The sequence below is a fragment of the Phoxinus phoxinus genome, assembly GCF_949152265.1.
Source record: "Phoxinus phoxinus genome assembly, chromosome: 14".
Classification (NCBI taxonomy): Eukaryota; Metazoa; Chordata; class Actinopteri; order Cypriniformes; family Leuciscidae; genus Phoxinus; species Phoxinus phoxinus.
Window position 1 is genome coordinate 13515086 of NC_136889.1, and position 22599 is coordinate 13537684.

The 22599-nt window shown below is 37.4% G+C and overlaps 1 protein-coding gene across 1 annotated transcript; it reads left to right on the top strand.

Moving 5' to 3' along the window:
- The first annotated feature begins 690 nt into the window (after positions 1 to 690).
- Positions 691 to 21135, top strand: pgbd5 (piggyBac transposable element derived 5). Its single transcript, XM_079636034.1, has 7 exons — positions 691 to 1385; positions 7020 to 7450; positions 14648 to 14782; positions 15703 to 15883; positions 17384 to 17581; positions 18707 to 18812; positions 19556 to 21135. The coding sequence occupies exons 1-7, from the start codon at positions 1076 to 1078 to the stop codon at positions 19749 to 19751; spliced, it is 1557 nt and encodes a 518-aa protein (XP_079492160.1). The 5' UTR covers positions 691 to 1075; the 3' UTR covers positions 19752 to 21135.
- Positions 21136 to 22599: the final 1464 nt, after the last annotated feature.

The following is a 22599-nucleotide window of genomic DNA, read 5'->3' on the forward strand; positions in this document are numbered from 1 at the left end:
TATAATGCTCAAACCCATGATGATCACTCATGTAATGGCAAATTATTTCAAGTGAACACGCGTATTTTACACCATGCATGCACTTGAATATTATTTTATTCCTGTTATGTAACCGGTGTTATAAAAAAAAATATAAAAAAACAGTGAGAAACTACAGAGTGAAAATGTACTTGCTCAATAAGACTAGAATGCTGCAAACACTAAAGTAACAATTTAATATTTTTTTAATATCAATATTTTAACATCATGGGCCGGTTTCACAGACAGGGATTAGATTAAGCCAGGATTCAGCCTTAGTTCAATAGGATATTTAAATGGCTTTTATAAAAGTGCCTTAGAAAAGAAAAAAAAACATTAGCTGGTGTGCATCTTGAGACAAATATTTTTTTAAGATATGTCAGATTAGTTGCTTTTCAGTTAAACCATGCAGCTCAAACATGCATTTAGTCTGGGACTAGGCTTAAGCCTGTGAAACCGGGGGTTTCATATATCGAATATATTTGTTTTATATCGAATTGTTTTAAACGTGAACATGTCAAAATGAAACTCGTTTGATGCTCTTGCATATTCAAACTGAAAAAAAAAATATAATTTCCCAACAAGGTAGCCTATTTAACACTGCTCTCCATCTGTGGCAGAGCAAATATAATTCGTGTCTCTATCATATCCATGATTTATTCAGAGGTTGATCCCATTGGACAGTGCAGGGAGACCGAGTCAGGTGATTTCCAAGGAAGCCGGAGATTCATTCAATCCTCCACAGAGAGGGGAGCCCGCCCAACCCGGATGCACAGATCGTTTGTGGAGCGGTCAGTTGTGGGGTTCAGCTCGCAGGATAGGGGGTATTTCAGCACCACCCAGGCCGGACAGCTCCCGCGGCGGTCACCTTTATTTCCTCGCCGCTACTGAGACCTGCTGCACCCGCTGCTTCTCGCGCAGAGGACCGCGACACGCTCGCACGATCCAGAGGGGTTTGGTGCAACAAGACTGTATGCCGGATTTGACGCTGTTAAGGAGGTCATTTGCATGCCGAATCTCGCCGGGTGTAGCAGCTCTACGTCGGGACTGACAAACGATGGCGGAGTGTGGAAGGAGGGGACTGTCGCTCCTCGAGGAAGCGCGTTCTCGCTACGAGAGCCTGCAGATTTCTGATGATGTATTTGGGGAGTCGGGAGACGACAGCAGCGAAAACCCCTTTTACAGTACTACGGGAGACTCCAATTCGGATAACTACACGGAGACGAATACGGTCGATGCCAGAGCCGGTGAAACTAGGAGTCAGAGCTGCGGTCCTCCCGGGTCTGTTTCCAACGGCCAGGCGCAGGAGGAGGGATGGAGCGACACGCTACAGGACTTCAGCGTGCCCCACTATCAGGACACGCATGGTAAGTTCATCGAACGATGAGCGCTGGTTAACTGGTCCTCATGTTAATGCAATGCAGCTTTCTCGTCCTGGAGAGGCCTGCATGCTCGACGAGTAATTAAGCGCACAGATGGGACTCTTTGATGACTACACTGGTTTACTTTGATCTCTCTCATCAGATGGCTCCAACAGATGACACAATTCCTTCAAATGTGGATCATGGGTGATTATTAGCTGGCTCTTTGAAATCCTGCAGAGAAAATGTAGGAACTGAGATAGCAGGCCAAATTTTGGGTTTTCAGACCATCTGAGCATGCTTCCAGTGTCTAATCACTGCCAGTCTCCGAGCAGCTGTGATTATGATTATGATTATCTCTGTATCAGGGCAGAAGGGACATTTGCATGGGTGGATGAGAGGAGGCTCTTATTTTTGAGAAATGCACACTTTAAAATGGTTAGGTGGCTTTTAGAGAGTATTAACACCAAGTGTGAATGCTTTCCTATCAAGTGATGTACGTACTGTGCATACATATCCAACAAGTGGCAATTACGACCGTAGAGGGAACAAATCAGGACTTGTGAAAATCAGGACAAAAAACCAACAACAAAAAAACAACAGTAGTAAACTAAAACCACACACACACACACACACGATTGCCAGTCAGAACCTATGTTTTATGTTAAAATCCTTAACATTCATGTCATTCAGTCAGCAGCTGTTTAAAATTCAAAAGACTGTCATTTTAAGTGGATTAATATCATTTTAAGAGATTTTATGAATGCCTGTCATTTAAAACGTCACCACATTTTATAAAAGCTCACGACTGACTGACTGACTGACTGACTGACTGGCTAGCCTTTTATGCCACACTGAATGCCTATAGAGAAAACGTTAATGACAAATACTAATTTAGAAATAAAATATTAAGTTCTTATTTCATATTACGCCCGTTTAAGGGGCCTTATAGGTTTTCTGGTTGGTGTACACATGCAGTAAAAGTTTGAAAACACTAATTTTATCAATTTTGTTTTTGGGTTTGTTTAAAAAAAAAATCTACAGTATGTTTTGGTGGGGTCAAAAAACTACATTAAAGTCAGTCACATTTCGAAAAAAGAGCAGGCAGGATTTGTGAGGGTTAAATGTTTAATAATTAATGTCCATTATGTTAAGTCAAATCAACATTAAAAATGCCTGAAGATAATTTAGTTATGCTTTTATGAACTACATTTACCTGACAAATTTGCATGACTTATCATATAAAGATGCTTGCCAGTCAAATGCTTGTGGTCCCATTGCTGGTCCAGAAATGCAAATCATCATCTAAAGAGAGAGTACAGTATATATAACTTAATCGTTTATTCATTTATTTAACTGTTAATGATGTTGTGCATGCGCCAATTAATGTTCGAGTTATGACACAGAAATGTGATCAAACCTGCTAAATGTAAAATATATGTGATGCCAGTGATTAGTTTCAGTATTAAGGGAACAAATTTACTAGATTATCTCACTAGGAAATAAAATAAAAATGAAATTACTCTCGAATGGAGCTTCTATGAGAATAGTCCAGTTAGCACAATGTCAAAGAAATGCCTTTAATAAATGAAATGGAGAGAGAAAGAGAAGGGCTCTTTTTTTATTCCAGCCACATAATATTGAAGGTGTATATTTCTCCATGAATCATAGGCAGAGATAATCATGTGCTAATGCCAGACAGACTTTCAAATGCTGTGTTTTGCATAATGTGCAGGGAAACATTCTTGCATCAATAACAAAACATGTTTTTTTTCTAGCAAGGATAGTCAAGAGTTTTATTAGTTATTCTATAATATGTTCTGATCTCATTGATGATTAATGTCAGCCTAAAAATCTTGTCATAAACAGGAGTGTAGAGCCTCCTGGGCATCGCTTACTGTACAAACTAACCGGCTGACATGTGGATCGATTGACTGATACTAATTTCATGCTTCATTTCGCTCAAGTCAAAGTTACCCAAGAGCATGTTTAAATGATGCATGTGTGTGTGTGTGTGTGTGTGTGTGTGTGTGTGTGTGTGTTTAAATGTCATGTAAAGATCTTTCATTGCACAAACATGGAAAATTGAAAGAATGATGCAATCAGCAGATATTTATAACCAAAATTCACTGAGAAACGCATATTACGGTAATGTTATAGTAGAAAGTATTATAGTGCTTATGTAATATTTTCTTGTATTGTTTTGGTTTGGGCATTTTCCAAATTGAGTAGATGCCGTGCTGCTGATATAAATGACACCTCTATCCGTCGTGGTTGCTCAGAAAGTTCTGTCTGTCACCACAGGGGGAGATTGGGCCATCTGGTGACTGCCTTTGCTCTGGCACACGCTGCAAAATCAGTCGTGAAAGCGAGTACACACCGACATTTCGCATTTTATGTCGTGGCTCATTTAGAAGATGCGACACTTGTGGATACTGAAAAAAAAGATGTCTGTGTTATTTGTAAAAGGTAATTGAATTGTCCTTGTCTGGCACAAGACTGTAGCCTGACTGTGAAACTTGTATAAGGTCTATATTATTCAGGTCGGGTCAGATTTTTTGCTTTCGCTTGCATCCTTTGGACCTTGTGTTAAAGCATATCATCTATATCTCAACAAGTTATTGAAAATGATTGAATTATAAAAAAAACAATGTAAACAGATCTTTGTCATCCCCAATCCCCATGTTTTAAAAATCAAAACACTGCTTGGACTTTTTGAGGGCCATATGGTATAATTCAGCATCTGCTGTAAGATCTAAAAAGATAAATGGATTTATACTAGCTTGCTTATTTGTATAAAGGAGAGGAGAAGGTGCAGAGGCTGCTGCTTCTTCTTCTCAATAATTAATCTAGGAAATGATGTACTGTTGCACACCAGCAGCGGTTCTCCAGGAAGACTGAATGTAAAGACAGAGAAATAAATACATTTTGATGTTATATAGAACTTCAAAGTGTGAACAGAAAAGCCATTTAACACCGCTATTAAAGCTTATATGATATATCACTGCAGCATTTCTAGCATTAAGATTACAATCGGACGAGAAATTGTATATATATAAAAAATAAAAAATTACCCCGTTTCTCTGCTAATATAAAGTACTAGTACATGTATGTTCATGAATTTTAGAAGTGATATGGCCATTATATGGTTAAGCATATTACATAACATTTTGATTTAATACCATAACACATTTTAAGCTAGGCAAGGCAAGGCAAGTTTATTTATATAGCACATTTAATACACAGGGGTAATTGAAAGTGCTTTACATAGAAGAAATTAAAATAATCAAAAGAAATAAGAATTAAAACCGTTTAGAAAATAAAATAAAATACAGTGCAAACAGTCGGACGAACAGTAGCTAGATAAAAACAAAGCTAGAACTGTTTTCTCTTTGATGTAAATTTTATACTTTTTTTATTAAAATTTAAATTCTCGCCAGCATAAAATATTAAATATAAATTTAAAAAATATATATTATATTTTAATACATTAAAACATTAAATACTTCTGGGAAATTTACTGACATTAAATACTTCCGGGAAATTGACATGTCCTATACTTCATACTTCATGTAAAACTATTCTGAACAGCAATTGGCTAATTCCTCTAATTATTTTGCATGTAGCTTTTATGACCCGGAATATTTCTACTAAATTATTTTGTTTCACCGCAACAAGTCAACATGCAACGAAAAATTGTGACCAGTGACAGGAAGATGCATTTGAATCTTTACTAGATTTTGGTACGTTCATGAACATTTTATGTCAACTACCTATTTTTAGCATACTGGGTGTTTATGTAATCAGCATTTTTCCTAAGATGTTTTTTCCCCTAAAAAGATGTTTTATACCAAAAAGGCACAGATGAATGAACATAATAAACTGAACTGTGCTATGGACTTTATCCTGCGGGATTGTTTGTCTTCAGTGCTGTAATGGGAGATGAGCTACTGGTTGAATAGCAGCTGTTGTGGTTTGGTTAAGATGTGTGTCATACATGACTAAATGAGCACATGGGGCTTTGGAAAGCATGACTGAAACATTTGTTCAGAAAAATAACTCGCATTTATTTAAATTCTTTTTTTGTGAGTGCTTTTTTTGCTTACCAATGTTTATGTAGTTTCGATTTTTATGTTTTACATTTTGTAATATATTTTTATGTTTACATTTGTATTATATTAATTATTTTTCGTTTTTATTTCTTCCTATTTGTACTTGATTTCCTGTGTGGATCAGAATCCTGTACAGTTGTTTACTCACAGCACTCAAATCAATTATACACTCTCTTGGATTGGGTCATTAGGCCTCTGTGACTCTCAGTAAATGTGTGGCAAGTTGTAACTGCAGTTGCTGGCCAGTGCTGTGCTTTGGGGTTTCCATCACTACAATAATAACCACGTAAGGGAAGGATAATTTTTTTGTATGTTGTTTGTGGGTGTTCGCAACATGTCATATATCTCAACATAAAGTGCCGTATACGTTTAAATTATTTAGGTTGGATCAATGCAAATCTTTCACTGACCAATATTCACACTAAGCAACACTGTAAATGGTACTTACTTCCACAGTATAAGTTAATGTACAATAACACATCTGATATAAAGACACTTCCATTTTCCTCCTTAGTTGTTTGCTCCATTTCTGTGTGAGCTGAATGGCCATTAGAGGAAGTGGACTAAAAGATAACAACGGAACAAATTAAGCTTTTTGTGAGCTGCTTTCTACAATTTTTTTTATCATTTGCTGATAAGCAGTGCTTCTCATTAGTTCACCATTGGGTAGATGGTGATGAGGATCCTGATAAAAGTCATTAGAGGTTCAACTATGCATTGAATGATTCAATGCCCAGTAAAAGGAACAGATCACCCGGAAATGAACATTCTGTTATCATTTACTCACTTTCATTGAGTTCCAAAACTGTATTTTTTTTATTTTTTTTTTAACACAAAAGAAGACATTTTCAGAAAGTAAGCTTTCATTGTATGGACAAAAAGTCAAAACATTCTTCAAAAATAAAAATAAATTATATTTTTGTGTGTGTTCCATGGAAGACAAAAATTAGAATATATTTTGGACGGCATGAGGGTGAGTGTTGACAGAATTTTCCTTTTTGAGTGAGCTATCCCTTTAAAGAAATCATATCTAAATAGCTATCTAAATCTATTACATAACAAGTCACCAAACAAATGTGCAGATGTTTAAAAAATTATCACTAAAAAACACTTCTAACAACACAATAATTTTTTTATTTTCTTGCAGGTTTTTTGTTTTGTTTTAGTTAAATATGGATATTGAAATTAAGGTAGTATCATTATTTAAAAGAAATACGAAGAATTCAAATAATGCTGTTTTTATTGAAAGATTCAGAGGTCTTATGTAAATCAGCTGCTTAATGGTTTACATAATTAAACATGTATAATCACATATGCATTTCCAGTGCTAAACAGTTATTTTTGGATTTTCAACCTTTTATTTCATTCAAAATAATTGGCTTAGTTTCAGAATTATAAAATGATGCAATAGCTTTTCCATTATTCTCTGCGGTTGTGTGCATACAGTAAAATCATCCCTGTCTTAAAAAAATGAAAGACTTAAAAACATATATCATTCTGTTAAAACGTTAAAACTTTTATTTTGCAGGTCCGACACAGAAAATGCCAGCCAATGCCACGGCCATGGACTTCTTCCAGCTGTTTGTCCCTGACAACGTCATTCAGAACATGGTGACCCAGACCAACATGTATGCCAAAAAGTACCAGGAGCGCTTTGGAAGTGATGAAGGATGGACCAATGTGACGCTGGCTGAGATGAAGGCTTTTCTGGGTTATGTTACTTCTACTAGCGTGAACCGTTGTGAGTCAGTGCTGAGCATCTGGAGCAGCGGATTCTTCAGTAATCGCAGCATCGCGCTCAAGATGAGCCAGGCGCGCTTCGAGAAGATCCTCAAGTACTTCCATGTCGTAGCCTTCCGCTCCAGCCACGGTGGCAGTCAGGGTCTCTATAAGATCCAACCCTTCCTGGACTCTCTTCAGCAGAGCTTCAGCTCTACCTTCAGGCCCTCACAGACACAGGTAATGAATACAAGCAATGAAATCATACTTCAATTCAATGCACAAATCACTGTCAGTCAGCAAACAACATACAAAGAAAAACTGAGCGAAACAAATCTTCACTGTATTAACTTTTTGGAAACTAGGACTAGCAAATATATCCGTTTTCTGTGCCAGTGGAAAGTGTGTTTGGGACTGAAATCAGAACATGCTCTGCTGTAATTGGGATCGCCTGGAGTCCCGTCACATGTTCCAAGGCTGGGAGCTTTATGGTACCATTTTGAAAGGTCTGGGGGGTCTTTTAAATCTGCTGCTATTTAGTGTTGCTCAATGCAATCCTTAAGGTCTGTTGTACTTTGTATTTTAATTTGTAGTTGTAGCATACATAGATGGAAAACAAAATATGTATCTTTCCTGAAAGATTACAGTTAAATGCATGAATGCCTCAGGCCCATCTTAAGTTATTTCAATGAGTCAACATTTTTGACCTTCAATCTTTGTAATCATTTTTGTCTCTAAGTCCCTCAGGTTCCAGTTCTCAGTGTGCTTTCATTATGGATGTGGAAATAATGACTTTATAAAATAAAATTGACTTAATTCAAATTTAAATATTATTAAATTATATTATTTAAACGAGGGATGAGAATTGAGCGAATTACACTTCAAAAGTTTGGGAGAAGTACGATAAAAAAAGAAAATAAATTATTACTTTTATTCAGCAAGGATGCATTAAATTTATCAAAAGTGACAGTAAAATGTATACAAATATCACTTTAAATGTAGTCCTATGTTAAATAAAATGACAGCAGTTATGCTCTCAATGTGCCAGACATTCAGATGTCAGGCTAACATCAGGGAGTTTACTGTTAAATGACAAGAAGAGCTGTGCCAAGTAAGACATTTCAACACCCTCCTACATTTGTTCTGGTTTTTCGCTCTTCATTTAGAAAATGAGTTTTCCGCACATTGAATAATCTGGGCTTCTGCTTTCAGATAGAGGACATAAAATTGGAACCGAGTTGTGAAAAGTAATCGTGAAATATGGGCTAGAATCTGAGCAGTCCATTATTCAGCAAAAGTGAACCACGTTTATTACATTCCGTCAAATTAAAAGCAGCAGACATCAACATGTTGATGGTTCAAAGAAAAACTGCACGAAACAAATCTTCACAGTATTAACATTTTGGAAACTAGGACTAGCAGACATTCGATTTCTGTGCCAGTGGAAAGTGGGTTTGGGACTGAAATCAGAACACGTTCTGCTGTAATTAGGATCGCCTGGAGTCCCGTCACATGTCTCAAGGCTAGGAGCTTCATGGTGCCATTTTGAAAGGTCGAGTGGTCTTTTATATCTGCTTCTATTCAGTGTTGCTCATTGCAATACTCAAGGTCTGTTGTACTTTGTATCTTAATTTGTAGCACACAGTACATAGATTGAAAACGAACCATTTTTCTTTTCTGAAAGATGTGCTTTAAGTTGACATTAAACTAGAGCAGATAACTTAGTTCTTTAATGATGCCTTCAAATTTTTGACAAGTCTCTTCACAAGGGAGAAAAGTGGAACTCTGAAAGTAACAAAGAAAGATCTGGAGGATCACTAGAAGACTATACACTCCGACCCAGGCCAAGATGGCATGAAAAATTTCAGTTCCACCAGACATCCCACAAATCAATTCTGTAGAACAACAAATGGAGATTCACCCTCCATCTTGGAAAGAGGTGGAAAGCGTAGTCCATCACGCAAGATTGGCATCAGCTCAATGGCCAAATGGAGTCCCATACAAGGTGTACAAGAATGCACTGGATGTCCTGAGGTTTCTCTGGAGGCTCATGAGGATAGTGTGGAAGGAGAAGATTATACCCAAAGTGTGGCGTAGGACAGGAGGGATTCTGATCCCGAAGACTCAGAGAAGATTAGCCAGTTTCAACCAACATCCCCGCTAAATGTAGAGGGTAAAGTCTTTTTCAAAATCATCGCCAAGTGATTGTCTGAATACCTACAAAAAATACATTGATACAGTTGTGCAGAAGGTAGGTATGTCAGGGTTTTCTGGGTGCTTAGAACATTCCAGTATGATATGGCACAAGATCCAGATGGCAAAGGTGGGGAAAAAAAGGACCTCTATGTTGTCTTCTTGGACCTTGCTAATGCCTTTGGGTCAGTCCCCCATAATCTCCAGGGGGCTGTTTTCAACATGTTTTATATTCCAGACACCATTACAACTTTGGTGAAATCATATTTCCAAGATCTGCAGTTTTGCTTTACTACCTCAGAGGTTACCACCTCATGGCAAATGGGCATTATGGCAGGATGCACTCACCCTTGGCTTTTACGATGGCCATGGAGGTCATAATTTGAGCCTCAAGGTGGGTGGTGGGTGGACAGTGACTTCCACCTCCCTCCCCTCAGAGCCTATATGGATGACATTACTACTCTGACCACTACAGTGCCATGTACTAGAAGACTATTCAGAAAACTAGAGGAGAATATCAGCTGGGCCCGAATGAAGAGAAAACCTTCCAAATCACATAGCATCTCTATTGTCAAGGAAGTGCTTAGTGACATTAAGTTCTTCATCGGAAATGACCCTATCCCAACATTATCATTTCACACAGCCTGTGAAAAGCCTTTGTAGTTGGTATGATGCAAGCCCGAAAGACAAAGAACAGGTTCAACAACTGCAGTAGAAGATCAGTTGTGGACTACGGGATATTTTTATCAACTCCAGCTCCACTAACTTTTGGGGTTCCACAAGGGTCCATTCTTGCTACTGTTTTGGTTTCATTATATATGCTTCCTTTGGGATCTATTTTTAAGGAGTATGGTGTTTCTTTTCATTGCTATGCTGACGATACGCCGATTTATCTGTCACTGCAACATAATAACAAGAGTGCCCTAACTCCTCTTTTAGCTTGTCTAAATGACATAAAAAGCTGGATGCCCTTACATTTTTTTAAAACTTCATGACAATAAAACAGAGGTCTCAATTTTGGTCCACTGGCCCCGTATAATAAAGCGGTTCAGAGAAATCTGGGTGTTTTATTTGACCAAGCTTTTATATTTGATGAGCAAATAAACGCTGTTGTCAAATCATGCTTTTTTAATCTGAGACTTCTGCCTAAAGTAAAGTTTTCTTTCCATTGACGATTTTGAGAAAGCCATTCATGCCTTCATTTTTTCACGGCTTGTCTATTGTAATATAGGAGTTAGCCAGACAGGACTACAGCAGGCCGTCCAGAATGCGGCCGCTAGACTGTTGACAATTTCTCGCAAATATGAGCATATTACACCAATTTTATCTTCACTTAAGTGGTTCCCGGTGCGATTCAGAATCGAATATAAACGTTTATTATTTGTTTTTAAATCATTAAATGGCTTGGCGCCACCATACCTTGCTGGCCTACTAAAACGGCACACATCTGCTAGATCTCTTAGCTCCTCTGATCAATTGCTCTTCATTGTTCCCAGATCCAGACTGAAACTTAGGGCTGATCGGGCTTTTTCTGTTGCTGGCTGCACCTAAACTGCGGAACATATTACAATTGCATATCAGAATGGCTCCAACAATATCCATTTTTAAAATAGTTAAAATCTCATTTGCTATCCCTGTTTTAATCTCAATTAGGTGCGGAGGCATGTTTTACTTTAATTTGTGTCTATTTATTTGTATGTGTGTTATTTTTTTACTATTTGTTCTTTGTATGATCAGTATTTTATTTAAATTCTTTGTACAGCAATTTTTGGCAAAGGTTGTTGTATTAAATTGTGCTTTATAAATAATGAAGAAAGAAGAAGACAACACTCATCTACCTGGAAGATTGAAGTCCTGGTGTTTGCAAATTAGCCTCCTACCACGGCTGCTGTGCCCCTTTACGATTTATGAAGTTCCAATCTCAACAGTGGAGAAACTGGAAAGAGGAATCGCAGGTAACATCAAGAAATGGCTCGGAGTTCCACGGTGTCTTACTAACATAGGCCAGCCAGTGCAGTGGAGGAGGCGATAGCAGCAATCGAACATGCGGACATTGTGGGGCATGTGCAGCAAGGGAGATGAGGCCTTGGATTAACACTGAGACATCCAGGATGGAACAAAGCCATAGCACCAGAGCGGAGGAAGATGGTGTTAGAGGAAACACGTAGAAACAGAACAAACAGTATGATTGATTCACAGAGTATAATGCACCTCGGTACATTCATCTTTTAAACGGACATCAGGGATTTCTTTAAGAAATTGGCCTTTTGTTTTTCCCCCTTTGATTGATAGTGGCCAGCATGACCAGAGGCTAGATTGTGAGAATACATTGATCGACAAATTAAATTAAATTAATTTGAAATTTCCTCTGAGAAACATTCTAATTCTCTGTTTGTGCTGATGATTTGGTGCTAATTAAGGTCCTGTGAACTCCTGACCTTTAAAACCCCATTAATTACTGTTCCTACTGAAGTGCACTTTTGAGACATTTTTAGGTTCTTTATGTACTCCAATTAAAATATCCACCATGCGGTAAATTGTAGGTTGCCAACTTCTACATTTACAACAAATTCATATTAAAGGGATAGTTCACCCAAAAATGAAAATTTTGTCATTTATTCACTCTCATGTCCATCCAAACCTCATATCAATATCAAATTTATTTCTAGAACACAGTTCCAGTAGTGGGATTGAATGTGAGATTGAATAAGTGCACTCAATAATGTCCACAATGGTTCCCTCAAATAGTGCCCTATTTAAAGTTTTTTGGCTTTTAGTATGAATGTGTTAGCCTTACATACTGTTATCTATAAACTAGTGTGCTCCAAAATAATGATTCAATTTCCATTTAGAAGACCAAACCCAAAATTGAAAATGATAATCAGGCTGGTATCAGAATCCAACGTCAGATTGATGTTAATCTCAGACGTTGGACAGACGTTGTATTGTTGTTGAAAATGAAAATCCCCTGACTGACGTTACTACTTTCTACTCAAAGACCTTGACAGAAATGTAGTGGAGTAAAAAGTACGATATTTGTCTTTCAAATGTAGTGAAGTTAAAGTAAAAAGTTTCCAGAAAATTATTACTCAAGTAAAGTACAGATACTCAAAAAGTGTACTTATGCAGTACTCAAGTAAATGTACTTTGTTACTGTCCACCTCTGTGTATGACTTACTAAGTTTTTGTGTGTGTGTGTGTGAGGTACTGTAGATGTCAATATCAAGATATCTTGTGTTCTGGAGGAGAATGTCATACAGATTTAAAACATCATGAAGGTTAATAAACGATGACAGAATAGTTTTTTTGTGAACTATCCATTTAAGGTTGTCATTAACCTCATTAACATGCATTTTAGCTTGGTATTTCAACGTATGGATTTAAATGAATCAGCTTCAGCTCCTAAATCAGAGATTTGCATTTCACAAGGCCTTGTGTAACCCATCTCAGAGACACCCCTCAATTACTCGCCTACCATGAGTAAACGAAACACCATCTGCGTCTCTCAGCTTTCTCAGTGCCATGGAGATATCACCTTGACAATGTGTGCCAACCAGCCCACTTTGACTGCTACAGTGTGGGTTTGTTTCTTAGCCCCTGCTGGCAAACAATCAGGCATTCAGTACAGACACTCCGAGCCTGTTTAACTGCTTCAGCTTGATGAGAGGTTTTTCTCTCATCAAACAAACAAAAATAAACAGATTATCTTTAAGGAACACTACTGGTTAGTTCTAACCAGAAAAGAGAACGATCATACCTGACTTGACTTCTTGGGCATAGAAATGTTGCGTATATAAGGCCCGCCCAATCGGCACAGCGACGTTTTCCGATAAGCGGGTGAAGGATTACTGCGCGTTCGGCCTTTTCAGTGTGGCAAAGTAGTTTAATTCCAATTTACTTTGATCTGACTCCATTTTTCACAACCTCGAATTTAGGTTTAATGCCAATTGATTATTGACCATTTGTATAATAGTTTAGCTACGCATTTGATTATTCTATTTAACTCTTTATTGAAATTACACTCATTCATCCGGATTTCTATAACACTTTGAGTCTCGCACCGGCAGGGTATACGATCTCATAATCACAAGCTAGTCAGTCTCGGTCATTAGGCGATTGACTAATATTCTAGACGACACTACTCGCTTATTCTAGAATATATTATTTAGTCCCCCATAGATCTGAACATAGTTAAGGTAAGACTATATCTAACCAGAGGTCATGACCTCTTAACTTCCAACTTAACTTCCTCTAATGGTAACTTTATATAATCATGCCATGGTTTCCCACGTACACTTAGAATACAATTACAATAATCAGAGGTTGAGGCTCACCCATTTTAGAGGACATATTGAGAACAGAAAGTCTTTTGCATGAAAGGCCTTGGCAGAGGATCCACCCTCCTCTGTAAGCAAGATATCTCTAAACTCTAAAAAACTGTATTACCTTTTGGTATGCTTCCGTGGGAAGTATTCAAATTATATACTGATATAAACTATACATTTCAAATGATACCAAACATGCTAGTTGTTCACATTAAACTATCTATTTTGGGTGAATTTCAGATGGTTTCAGCATGTGGAGAGAAGAGGGGGTGAAGGGAAAGAAATGTAAATTAAGACAATACTGATGTGATTGCATCTCGGGTGGGGATGGTAATTTTGCAAGAGAGTTTAAATGTTAATTTTCTTTGTTTTCTCAGAGAGTAGTCCTCTTGCTCCAGACAGTCTGGCTTCAGTCTTACACGTACAATTTATATGATAATTTCACAGAAAACGCCTCTCTTCCAGATGTGAAATTTATAAATCGCAAATGACCTTGAAATTGTGCACAGCTGAATGGTTTTAGATCTCCGCCTTGTAAACTCCCCCTAAATGAATGTAATTCACATTTGAAAGAGCACCAGTCAATGTCCAAATCCTTTACTTGAGAATGGCGAGTGGCAAGAATTGCTTAGATTTCCAAATACCTCCAAAAGACTCTCTGCCACAAAGACCGTTAAAGATCATTTTTATAAAGATGAATGTTAGCATACGCAGATTTGAACTTAGAGTGTGCATATGCTAAAATCCACACCAACAGTCATATTTATAAAAAGTTCAAATCTGTGCTTGCCCACATTTAATAAATGAGGCACCTTTTCTCAGGATTCCAGCATGCATCTTCTGTGGGAAAGTTTGAAAAGCAACTTTGCATGTGTTATCATGGTGGGATTTTCAATTCAGACATGCTGCTTTTCACCAGGTCCTCCATGAGCCCTTGATTGATGAGGATCCTGTGTTCATTACTACATGTACAGAGAGAGAGCTGCGCAAGAGGAAGAAGAGGAAGTTCAGCCTGTGGGTGCGACAGTGCAGCGCCACGGGTTTCATCGGTCAGGTGAATACACACACACACACACGCTCCCGCAGGGCAAGGATATACCACAACGAAATTCATCAACTGCCCCAAGTTCTGTCACATTGTTTCTAATGAGAAAGATATTTTTTTCCCCCACTTTTTAAAAATATTTTGCTTTGCGGTTGACATAAAGCAATTTTCCACCATTCAATGATATTTGTTTAAGTAAATAAATTTATAAAGGAGTACAGAGAGGCACATTACTTGATGGAATCAATGAAATATCATTCAACAAAAGAAAAGGGAGCCCAGACCACTTCACATAATTAATTTGCACTCTTCTCTTGGTCTGTGCATTAGAGAAAATAACTGCTGTGCCTGGGGATTGAGACAATCAGACAACAACATATATTGTCCTTACTTAAATATTTTTGCCGTACATTATCGTTCAAAAGAGTTTGGTGTCAAAAGTTAAGTCTTTTATGCTCACCAGAAATACAGTAAAACAGTCATATTGTGAAATATCAAATTTATTCCTGTTATTGCAAAGCTGAATTTTTAGCATCATTACCCCATTCTCAGTGTCACACGATCCTTCAGAAATCATTATAATATGCTGATTTGGTGCTCAAGAAACATTTCTTATTATTAACCATGTTGAAAACCGTTGTGCTGCTTAATATTTTTGTGAAAACCACGACCAATTCTTCAGGATTTTTTGTCTTTACTGCCACTTTGGTCAATTTAATGTGTCCTTGGGGAATAAAAGTATTAATTTATTTGAGGAAAGAAAACCTTACTGACCCCAGACTTTTGAACAGTAGGGTATTTCGGAGTAAAACAGGACATTTAATAATAATAAAAAATATATAGGAATTGAATAGATTGATAAATGATTCACAATAATATCCAGAATGTGCATATAGTAAATAGTGTAAATTGTCATGCTTCCCCCTCAGATCTATGTCCATCTAAAGGAGGGTCCAGGTCCAGATGGTTTGGACACACTGAAGAATAAACCACAGCTTCACAGTCTGGTGGCCAAGCAGCTCTGTCAGAATCTGGCTGGCCGTAATGCTATCATCTTCACTGGGCCAAGCATCACAAGTCTAAACTTGTTTCAAGAATTTGAGAAGCAGGGTAGGTGCTGTAATGTGTGTGCAACAGTGCTGCATCTGTCAATCCCTTGCGTCTTTATCTGCTCTACTTCTCTCAGTGAATTCTGTCTTGGCTCTGCTTCTTCTTTTTTTCCATCTCTTTAATCTTCTCTCCATCTGATGTTCTTCATCCCCTGCAGTTTTTAATTACACGGTGACAGCATCCTAGGCAAGGAGTAAATGGAGAGAGTGAGAGGAAGTTGACCTTGAGTGCTCACAGCAAACGTGTTTCATACTCAAAGATTATTTGAAAGCCTCCAGCTGGGAGTAAATGTTAACACAGCTAGAGTGGATTAGGCTAGTGGCCAGCTTCTCTCTTTACATTTTTTTTATTTTATTTTACATTATTTGAGATCTAGGTCATAATTGAATGTCTTTTAGAATTTATCAGCCTCATACAATAGGCCTACAATTCGATGGTATTTAAACAGGGCTGTATAATAAACTGAATAATAAACTAAAAGTAGTGACTTCTGTGACAGTTTTTTTTTAAAGCAGTGTAGCCTTTTCCACACATGTGAGGTTGTAAAAAGCAACATCATGGTTGTTGTTTTTAATATCACGATTACAAACAGTTTTATTTATCTTCAGTGCCACAGCAAAATAAACCATATTTACCGTAGTTTGCAGTCTGATGTTAATGGCAAGAAATGTCTTTCTATCGAATTGCCTTTATGTGCTGCAAGCAAAACATCAGATCCTACAACGCGTCCGATTTAACAAATTACTATTATAAGTCGGTCCGTACATCAATAAACATCAGTAGCTTATTAAGATCCCCATTTATGTTGTCAAATTAATACTTCGGTACAAATAATCATAAAATATTGGCATCTTAAATAGTGTATGTTACTAGCTTGTAGTGAAGCAAACTAATTTTAATAGATGTCTTGACTGTAATTTAGCTACTTTAAATTATAAGAATCGTATAGCATGTCGGCTTCAGAGTAGTTTCCTCAACATTGCTGTTCTGACATTTTTACAGGTAGGTGAGCTCCAAAGATTTGCAAGATGTGACATTTTGTAATGAGTTCAACTGCTGGGAAATATCCAAAATGTTCGTTCGTAGGAGTGATGAAACATCTTAGCAATAAATGTCAAAGTAGTCCAAATTTTCCTGAGTGAATCCTCCAGGATATTTGACTTCATTGCATATATAAAATGGAGATGAATATGAGAATGGAAATCTTCAAGGAAAGCTTAGTCGCGCAGTTGTCCCCGTTCCCTTTGCAGGGAGGATGAATACGAGTAATCATCATATCTCATTCAGATAGGCTGCAGCATCTGGCAGTGCTGAGGAGAAGACATCTGCTCGCATCTTCATAGATCGCACATGCAGGGAGAGATTCGTGTGACCTCTATTCATCCAATCAGCTTTCAGATGTGACTTTGAATGCTCATTGCTCAGGCTGAATATTCATTCTCATCCTTCTCCAGAGATGGATTATTTACTCTTTCCTGTTCTACATTCTATCTCCTGCAGGCATCTATGGCTGCGGGTTGCTGAGCACCAGGAAGAGTGATTGTACAGGTCTTCCTCAGTCTATGCTGATCAATACTGAGGCTCCACAGCAACGTGGCCAGTCTCACATTAAGATGAGAGGCAATACATCCATAATCAACTGGTACAACAAAGGCAACTTTAGGTTCCTCTCTAACGCCTACTCACCCACCAAAGAAGGTAAGAAAAACACACACAAAGGACAGGCATATAGTATGTTTCTTCTTGTTTAAATGATGCAGTTTCATCAGTTTATAATGAAAGGAAACATGCACAGTACAAATGACACTCGCAAGCTGCAGCAACACGGCTCCTGGAGTGTGTTTTCACTATAGTTGTGTGAGCTTAGATTGCTTTTACGCTGATGTACATGGATTAAGTGGATATCGTGCATATCATAGGATTATAAAAGCCAAAGCTTCATCGTATTGTGCTGGATTTCACTTTTCTTTGATGAGCCTTGATCTGTTCTGACAGCAGCTTCACATGAGAAATGTCAGAGATGATATTAGGCGTGCGTGTGTGTTTGTGTGTGCGTGTGTGTGTGTGTGTGTGTGTGTGTTAAATAAATAACATTGCTCCTGGTTTTTTAGGTCAGGCAAAAAGGGAGATTAAATTACGAATTACATTCTCTGGAATATGAAATAATCCGTTTATATATGAAAAGCTTTTTCTGCATGCACTGTTTCCTCTTTGAGAGCATGTGATTAATGGGGCTATACAATTTCAATAAAAACTCAGCGCTAAAACTCTGCCAAATCTTCTATACATAACCTGAAATAAAACCATTATCCCACCGGTAGGCTATTCAGCCGCAACTTTTAGACACTTTGTGAATCCAGTCTATAAATAATTTCAATGCTTTTCCTCATTGTCTTCTGGAATTTAAAATAACTCAAAATAAATTATCTTTTCTGGACCAGGGTGGAAGAAAAAATTTCCCAGAATGCATTACCTGTGTTGATATTCAACTCCCTGTTTGTGGCTAATTCAATTTAGAGATTGAAATCAAGTGGAAATACAACAAATTGGATTTCTTAAAGCAGAAGTGATGTTTTTAAGTACTCTGGTGGTATTTGTGTCTATATTTTATTGCTTTAAAACTACATTTATGTTTTTGATTGGTAAAGGCACGATCTATGTTACTAAGATCTGTATTTTTTCCATCTTTTCGTTGCTAAAATACCTACTTCAGTGAACCTACAGCAGATAACTGAACAGTCCTTCCTTATTGAACATTTGATGTTACATCCTATTGTACAGTATGGGGACTGTGATTGACATTTCTGCCCTGGACTGTCCTAGGGGTGATCATTAAGAGGAAGAGCGGAGAAATCCCATGTCCCCTTGCTGTGGAGGCCTTTGCTGCACACCTGAGTTACATCTGCAAATATGATGACAAGTACAGCAAGTGAGTTTGACTAATTAAAGGATTATTTCACCCGAAAATCTAAATTCTGTCATCAATTTCTCACCCCTGTGTCGTTCCATCCAAACCCGTAAGACTTTCATTCATCACCGGAACACAAATGAAGATTTTTTTAATGAAATCTGAGAGCTTTCTGTCCCTCCATTGACAGCCTACGCAACTACCACTTTCAAGCCCCAGAAAGGTAGTAAATACATCATTAAAGTAATCCATGTGACTCCAGTAGTTCAACCTAAATTTTATGAAGTGATGCGAATGCTTTGTTTGTGCAAAAAACATAATTTACTACTTTATTTACGAAATATTAATCCCAAGCGCGCGTTCAACACATCTGTTGTGCTCTCGTGAACACTCGTTGGAGATTAATATATTGTTAATAAAGTGGTAAATTATGTTTTTTTTGCGCTAACAAAGCAGTCGTATTGCTTCATTTGAGGCTTCAATTGAGGCTAAACCACTAGCGTCACATGGATTATTATAATGATGTCTTTACTAACTTTCTGGGGCTTGAACGTGGTAGTTGTGTAGGCTGTCAATGGAGGGACCGAAAGCTCTCAGATTTCATTAAAAAGATCTTCATTTGTGTTTCGAAGATGAACGAAAGTCTTACGGGTTTGGAACGACATAAAGTAATACACATATTAATAAATGACAGAATTTTTCTTTAAGTTTTACAATGATAGTTAACAATATGATAGTTCACTAAACTCATGATTTCCAACTAGGTATTTCATTTTCCACAAGCCCAATAAGACCTGGCAGCAGGTGTTTTGGCTGACCATCAGCATTGCCATCAACAACGCCTATATTCTTTACAAGATGTCAGATGCCTACCACGTGAAACGCTACAGCCGGGCACAGTTCGGCGAGAGGCTGGTCAAGGAGCTTCTGGATATGGACGACTGCTCACCCACTCAGTGAAAGGATTCACATGCGGTCTCAAACCCACCCACGACAACGCATTCATAGTAACATGCTCAAATACAATTGCATTCTGCACTTCAGGGTCAGTTCGAACGAACAAACCCAATACATAAAGCAAAATGTGCCAAGTCTGGTTGAAAAAGGGATGTTTCCCATCTAAACTCACATTTGTAACCCCATTTGGCCATTTGACAAGTCTGTTTGGATACTACAGGACTATTGTACATATGTCACAGTAATACTTGCTGCATGAGAAACACAATAACGTGCCCTTTGTAGATGTTCATTGATTTTTATCAATAGAGTTCCAGTAATGGTGTTAACGTAGTTTTGAACCCTGAGGTACAATGTTTTGTGAATTCTCTTGTTTGTGAGCAGCATATCCAACATTCAGCACTGATAAATATACTGTATATATTTGGTGATTAAGGTGTTTTATCAGCTAAATGAGAATGTAATGCAATTCACATGTTAGATCACAGAACATAGTAGATGTTCTCCCAAATATCTGGGCTTTTTTCTATTTTATATCACTTAATATTTATGATCTTTATAACTCTTTTTTTTTTTAAAGGCAACAACATTAGTGATGTACAATGCCACACAGATAACCATAAACGTGGTAATACTACGTCAGGATTTGCAAAAGTCACTTGATTTTCAGTAATATTGATCCCAAACTATATTTCCCATCAACTCTGATTTCAACGTCACATATAAAATCATTTGTCTGCCTTTCATTAATATACATATAATTTTGTCAATTAAATTATTATAAATCTAGTTAAAGGGCCCAATATACAGTAACAGTAATATACCAAAAATAATGTAAATATGATTTATATTAATTGAGATATTTTTATTATGTGTCATTTTAATTGATTATCTAGGCACATTAATGCGAATGAATAAAAGGAAACTGAATGGAATTATAGAAACTTTAACTAGAATGTTTCTCTACCTGTAACTCGGTGGATTTATATGGTGTTTATTGTTGTTCCAGAATCCATAATAAGATCAATTCCCCATGCCGCTATATTGTAACGGTATTAATGACAGATACATTCGCAGCGCATGCCGTAATTTGTCCCTTCAAAAAACTGAAGCAGATTCATTTTAAAAGATTTCCCTCAGGTAATATATTTAGTCAAACATGTCCCACTGTATCACTGTGTTATATTCATACTGGAATACTGGAAATGACCACTGTAAGTGACAGATGTACTATTGGGAGTGAATTTGTGTCTTAAACGTCCCAGACATGCTTATTATTTCCTTGGCTTTTCTTTTATTTACAGTTACCTGTGCCATCACCCTGCAGTTTTCTACTAACAAACCAGACTAACAAACCAATTTGGAAGTAAACTACTGAACGTCACTTTCATTCTTTTGAAGCTTTGGTTTCAGTCAATACAAATCTGTACAAAACATCTACCTTGTAATGTCAGCTGCAGTCATTTTATCACAATGATTGATATGCCATATTTTATACTTGCATCTTTTGTTTTAAATTGAGACAAAAGCAATGTTGTAACACTTATACTGTAGGTGGGCTCACAGTGTTTTGTTTTGCCATGAATGTTGCAAACATTTTATTTCACTTTATTGTAATATTTTTCTACAACTAATCTAATCTACAAATACATAGTCAATATAGCCTAAGTAACAAATTCAAACCAGGCGCTAACTGCCATCTGTGCTTATATAAACTGCAACAGATGATTTTGATATTGTATATTCGTGTTTTTCAGAACATCTTTTGGGTGTTTGTACCGCAGTGGGAATTATTTTAATCAGGCAGACAGAGAACCGTAATGGCGTGAGAGAGATGTTTGACCTTATCTTGGGTGACCTCAGGGTTTTGTAACTATAACATCTACTGTGCAATATATAGTAGGAGATCGGTTCGGGTGCTATGGACATCTCTGCCAAGAACATACTCTGTAAGCCAGAAAATATGAAAGCTCTTGCTGGTGCAGTGCATTAGGGGGCGGACCCTTCCAATTAGAAAAATTCCTGCTTTTACACTGGCCCGCTAACATTGTACGATATACCTTAGGGCCAGCTTCATGTGGCATGATAGGTTAAAAAAAAAATCATTTTAATAACAGAACAGCTATGTCAACTATATAGTCCTTGAATACTTATTTACTGGACCAAATTCCTCAATATCTGATCAGTTTAACAAGAACCCAGTGTTGGACATGTATCTATTTTCATGTATGAATGTAGTGAATGTGCCGTGTCTTGCTGTAAAATGCTTGGTGTAACTTCACTTGTCTTCTCACTGTGAATGTTGAAATGATTAAGCTGTATGTGAGAGTATCCGTGTTATCTGTAATGTTCACCCTCACTGTGTGCTTCACCTCCCTGCCTCCATGTGAGTTTACACCAATTTGCACACTAATAAATATGGTTTATACATTTCCCCCTCCCAGAGTCTTGGTTGCAACATTCAGTGCACTGATAATAGAAGCATGTTAAAGGGTTAGGTCACCCGAAAATGCAAATTTTGTCATCACTTGCTCGCCCCCAAGTTGTTCCAAACCTGTATTAGTTTCTCTCTTTGAAGAACGTTGGTAATCAGTTGACGGTTGCCATTGACTTTCATTGTAGGAAAAAAAAATACTATGGAAGTCAATGGGTACTGTCAGCTGTCAACTGTCTGGTTACCAAAAAACGTTTTAATATATTCTTTTGTGTTTAACAGAAGAAAGAAACTCATACAGGTTTGAGGGTAAGTGACGACAACATTTTCATTTTTGGGTGAACTATCCCTTTAATCTCAAATGTGTCCAGGTCACATTTCACACCAAAATAATTCAATAAAGAAAATAAATTAAAA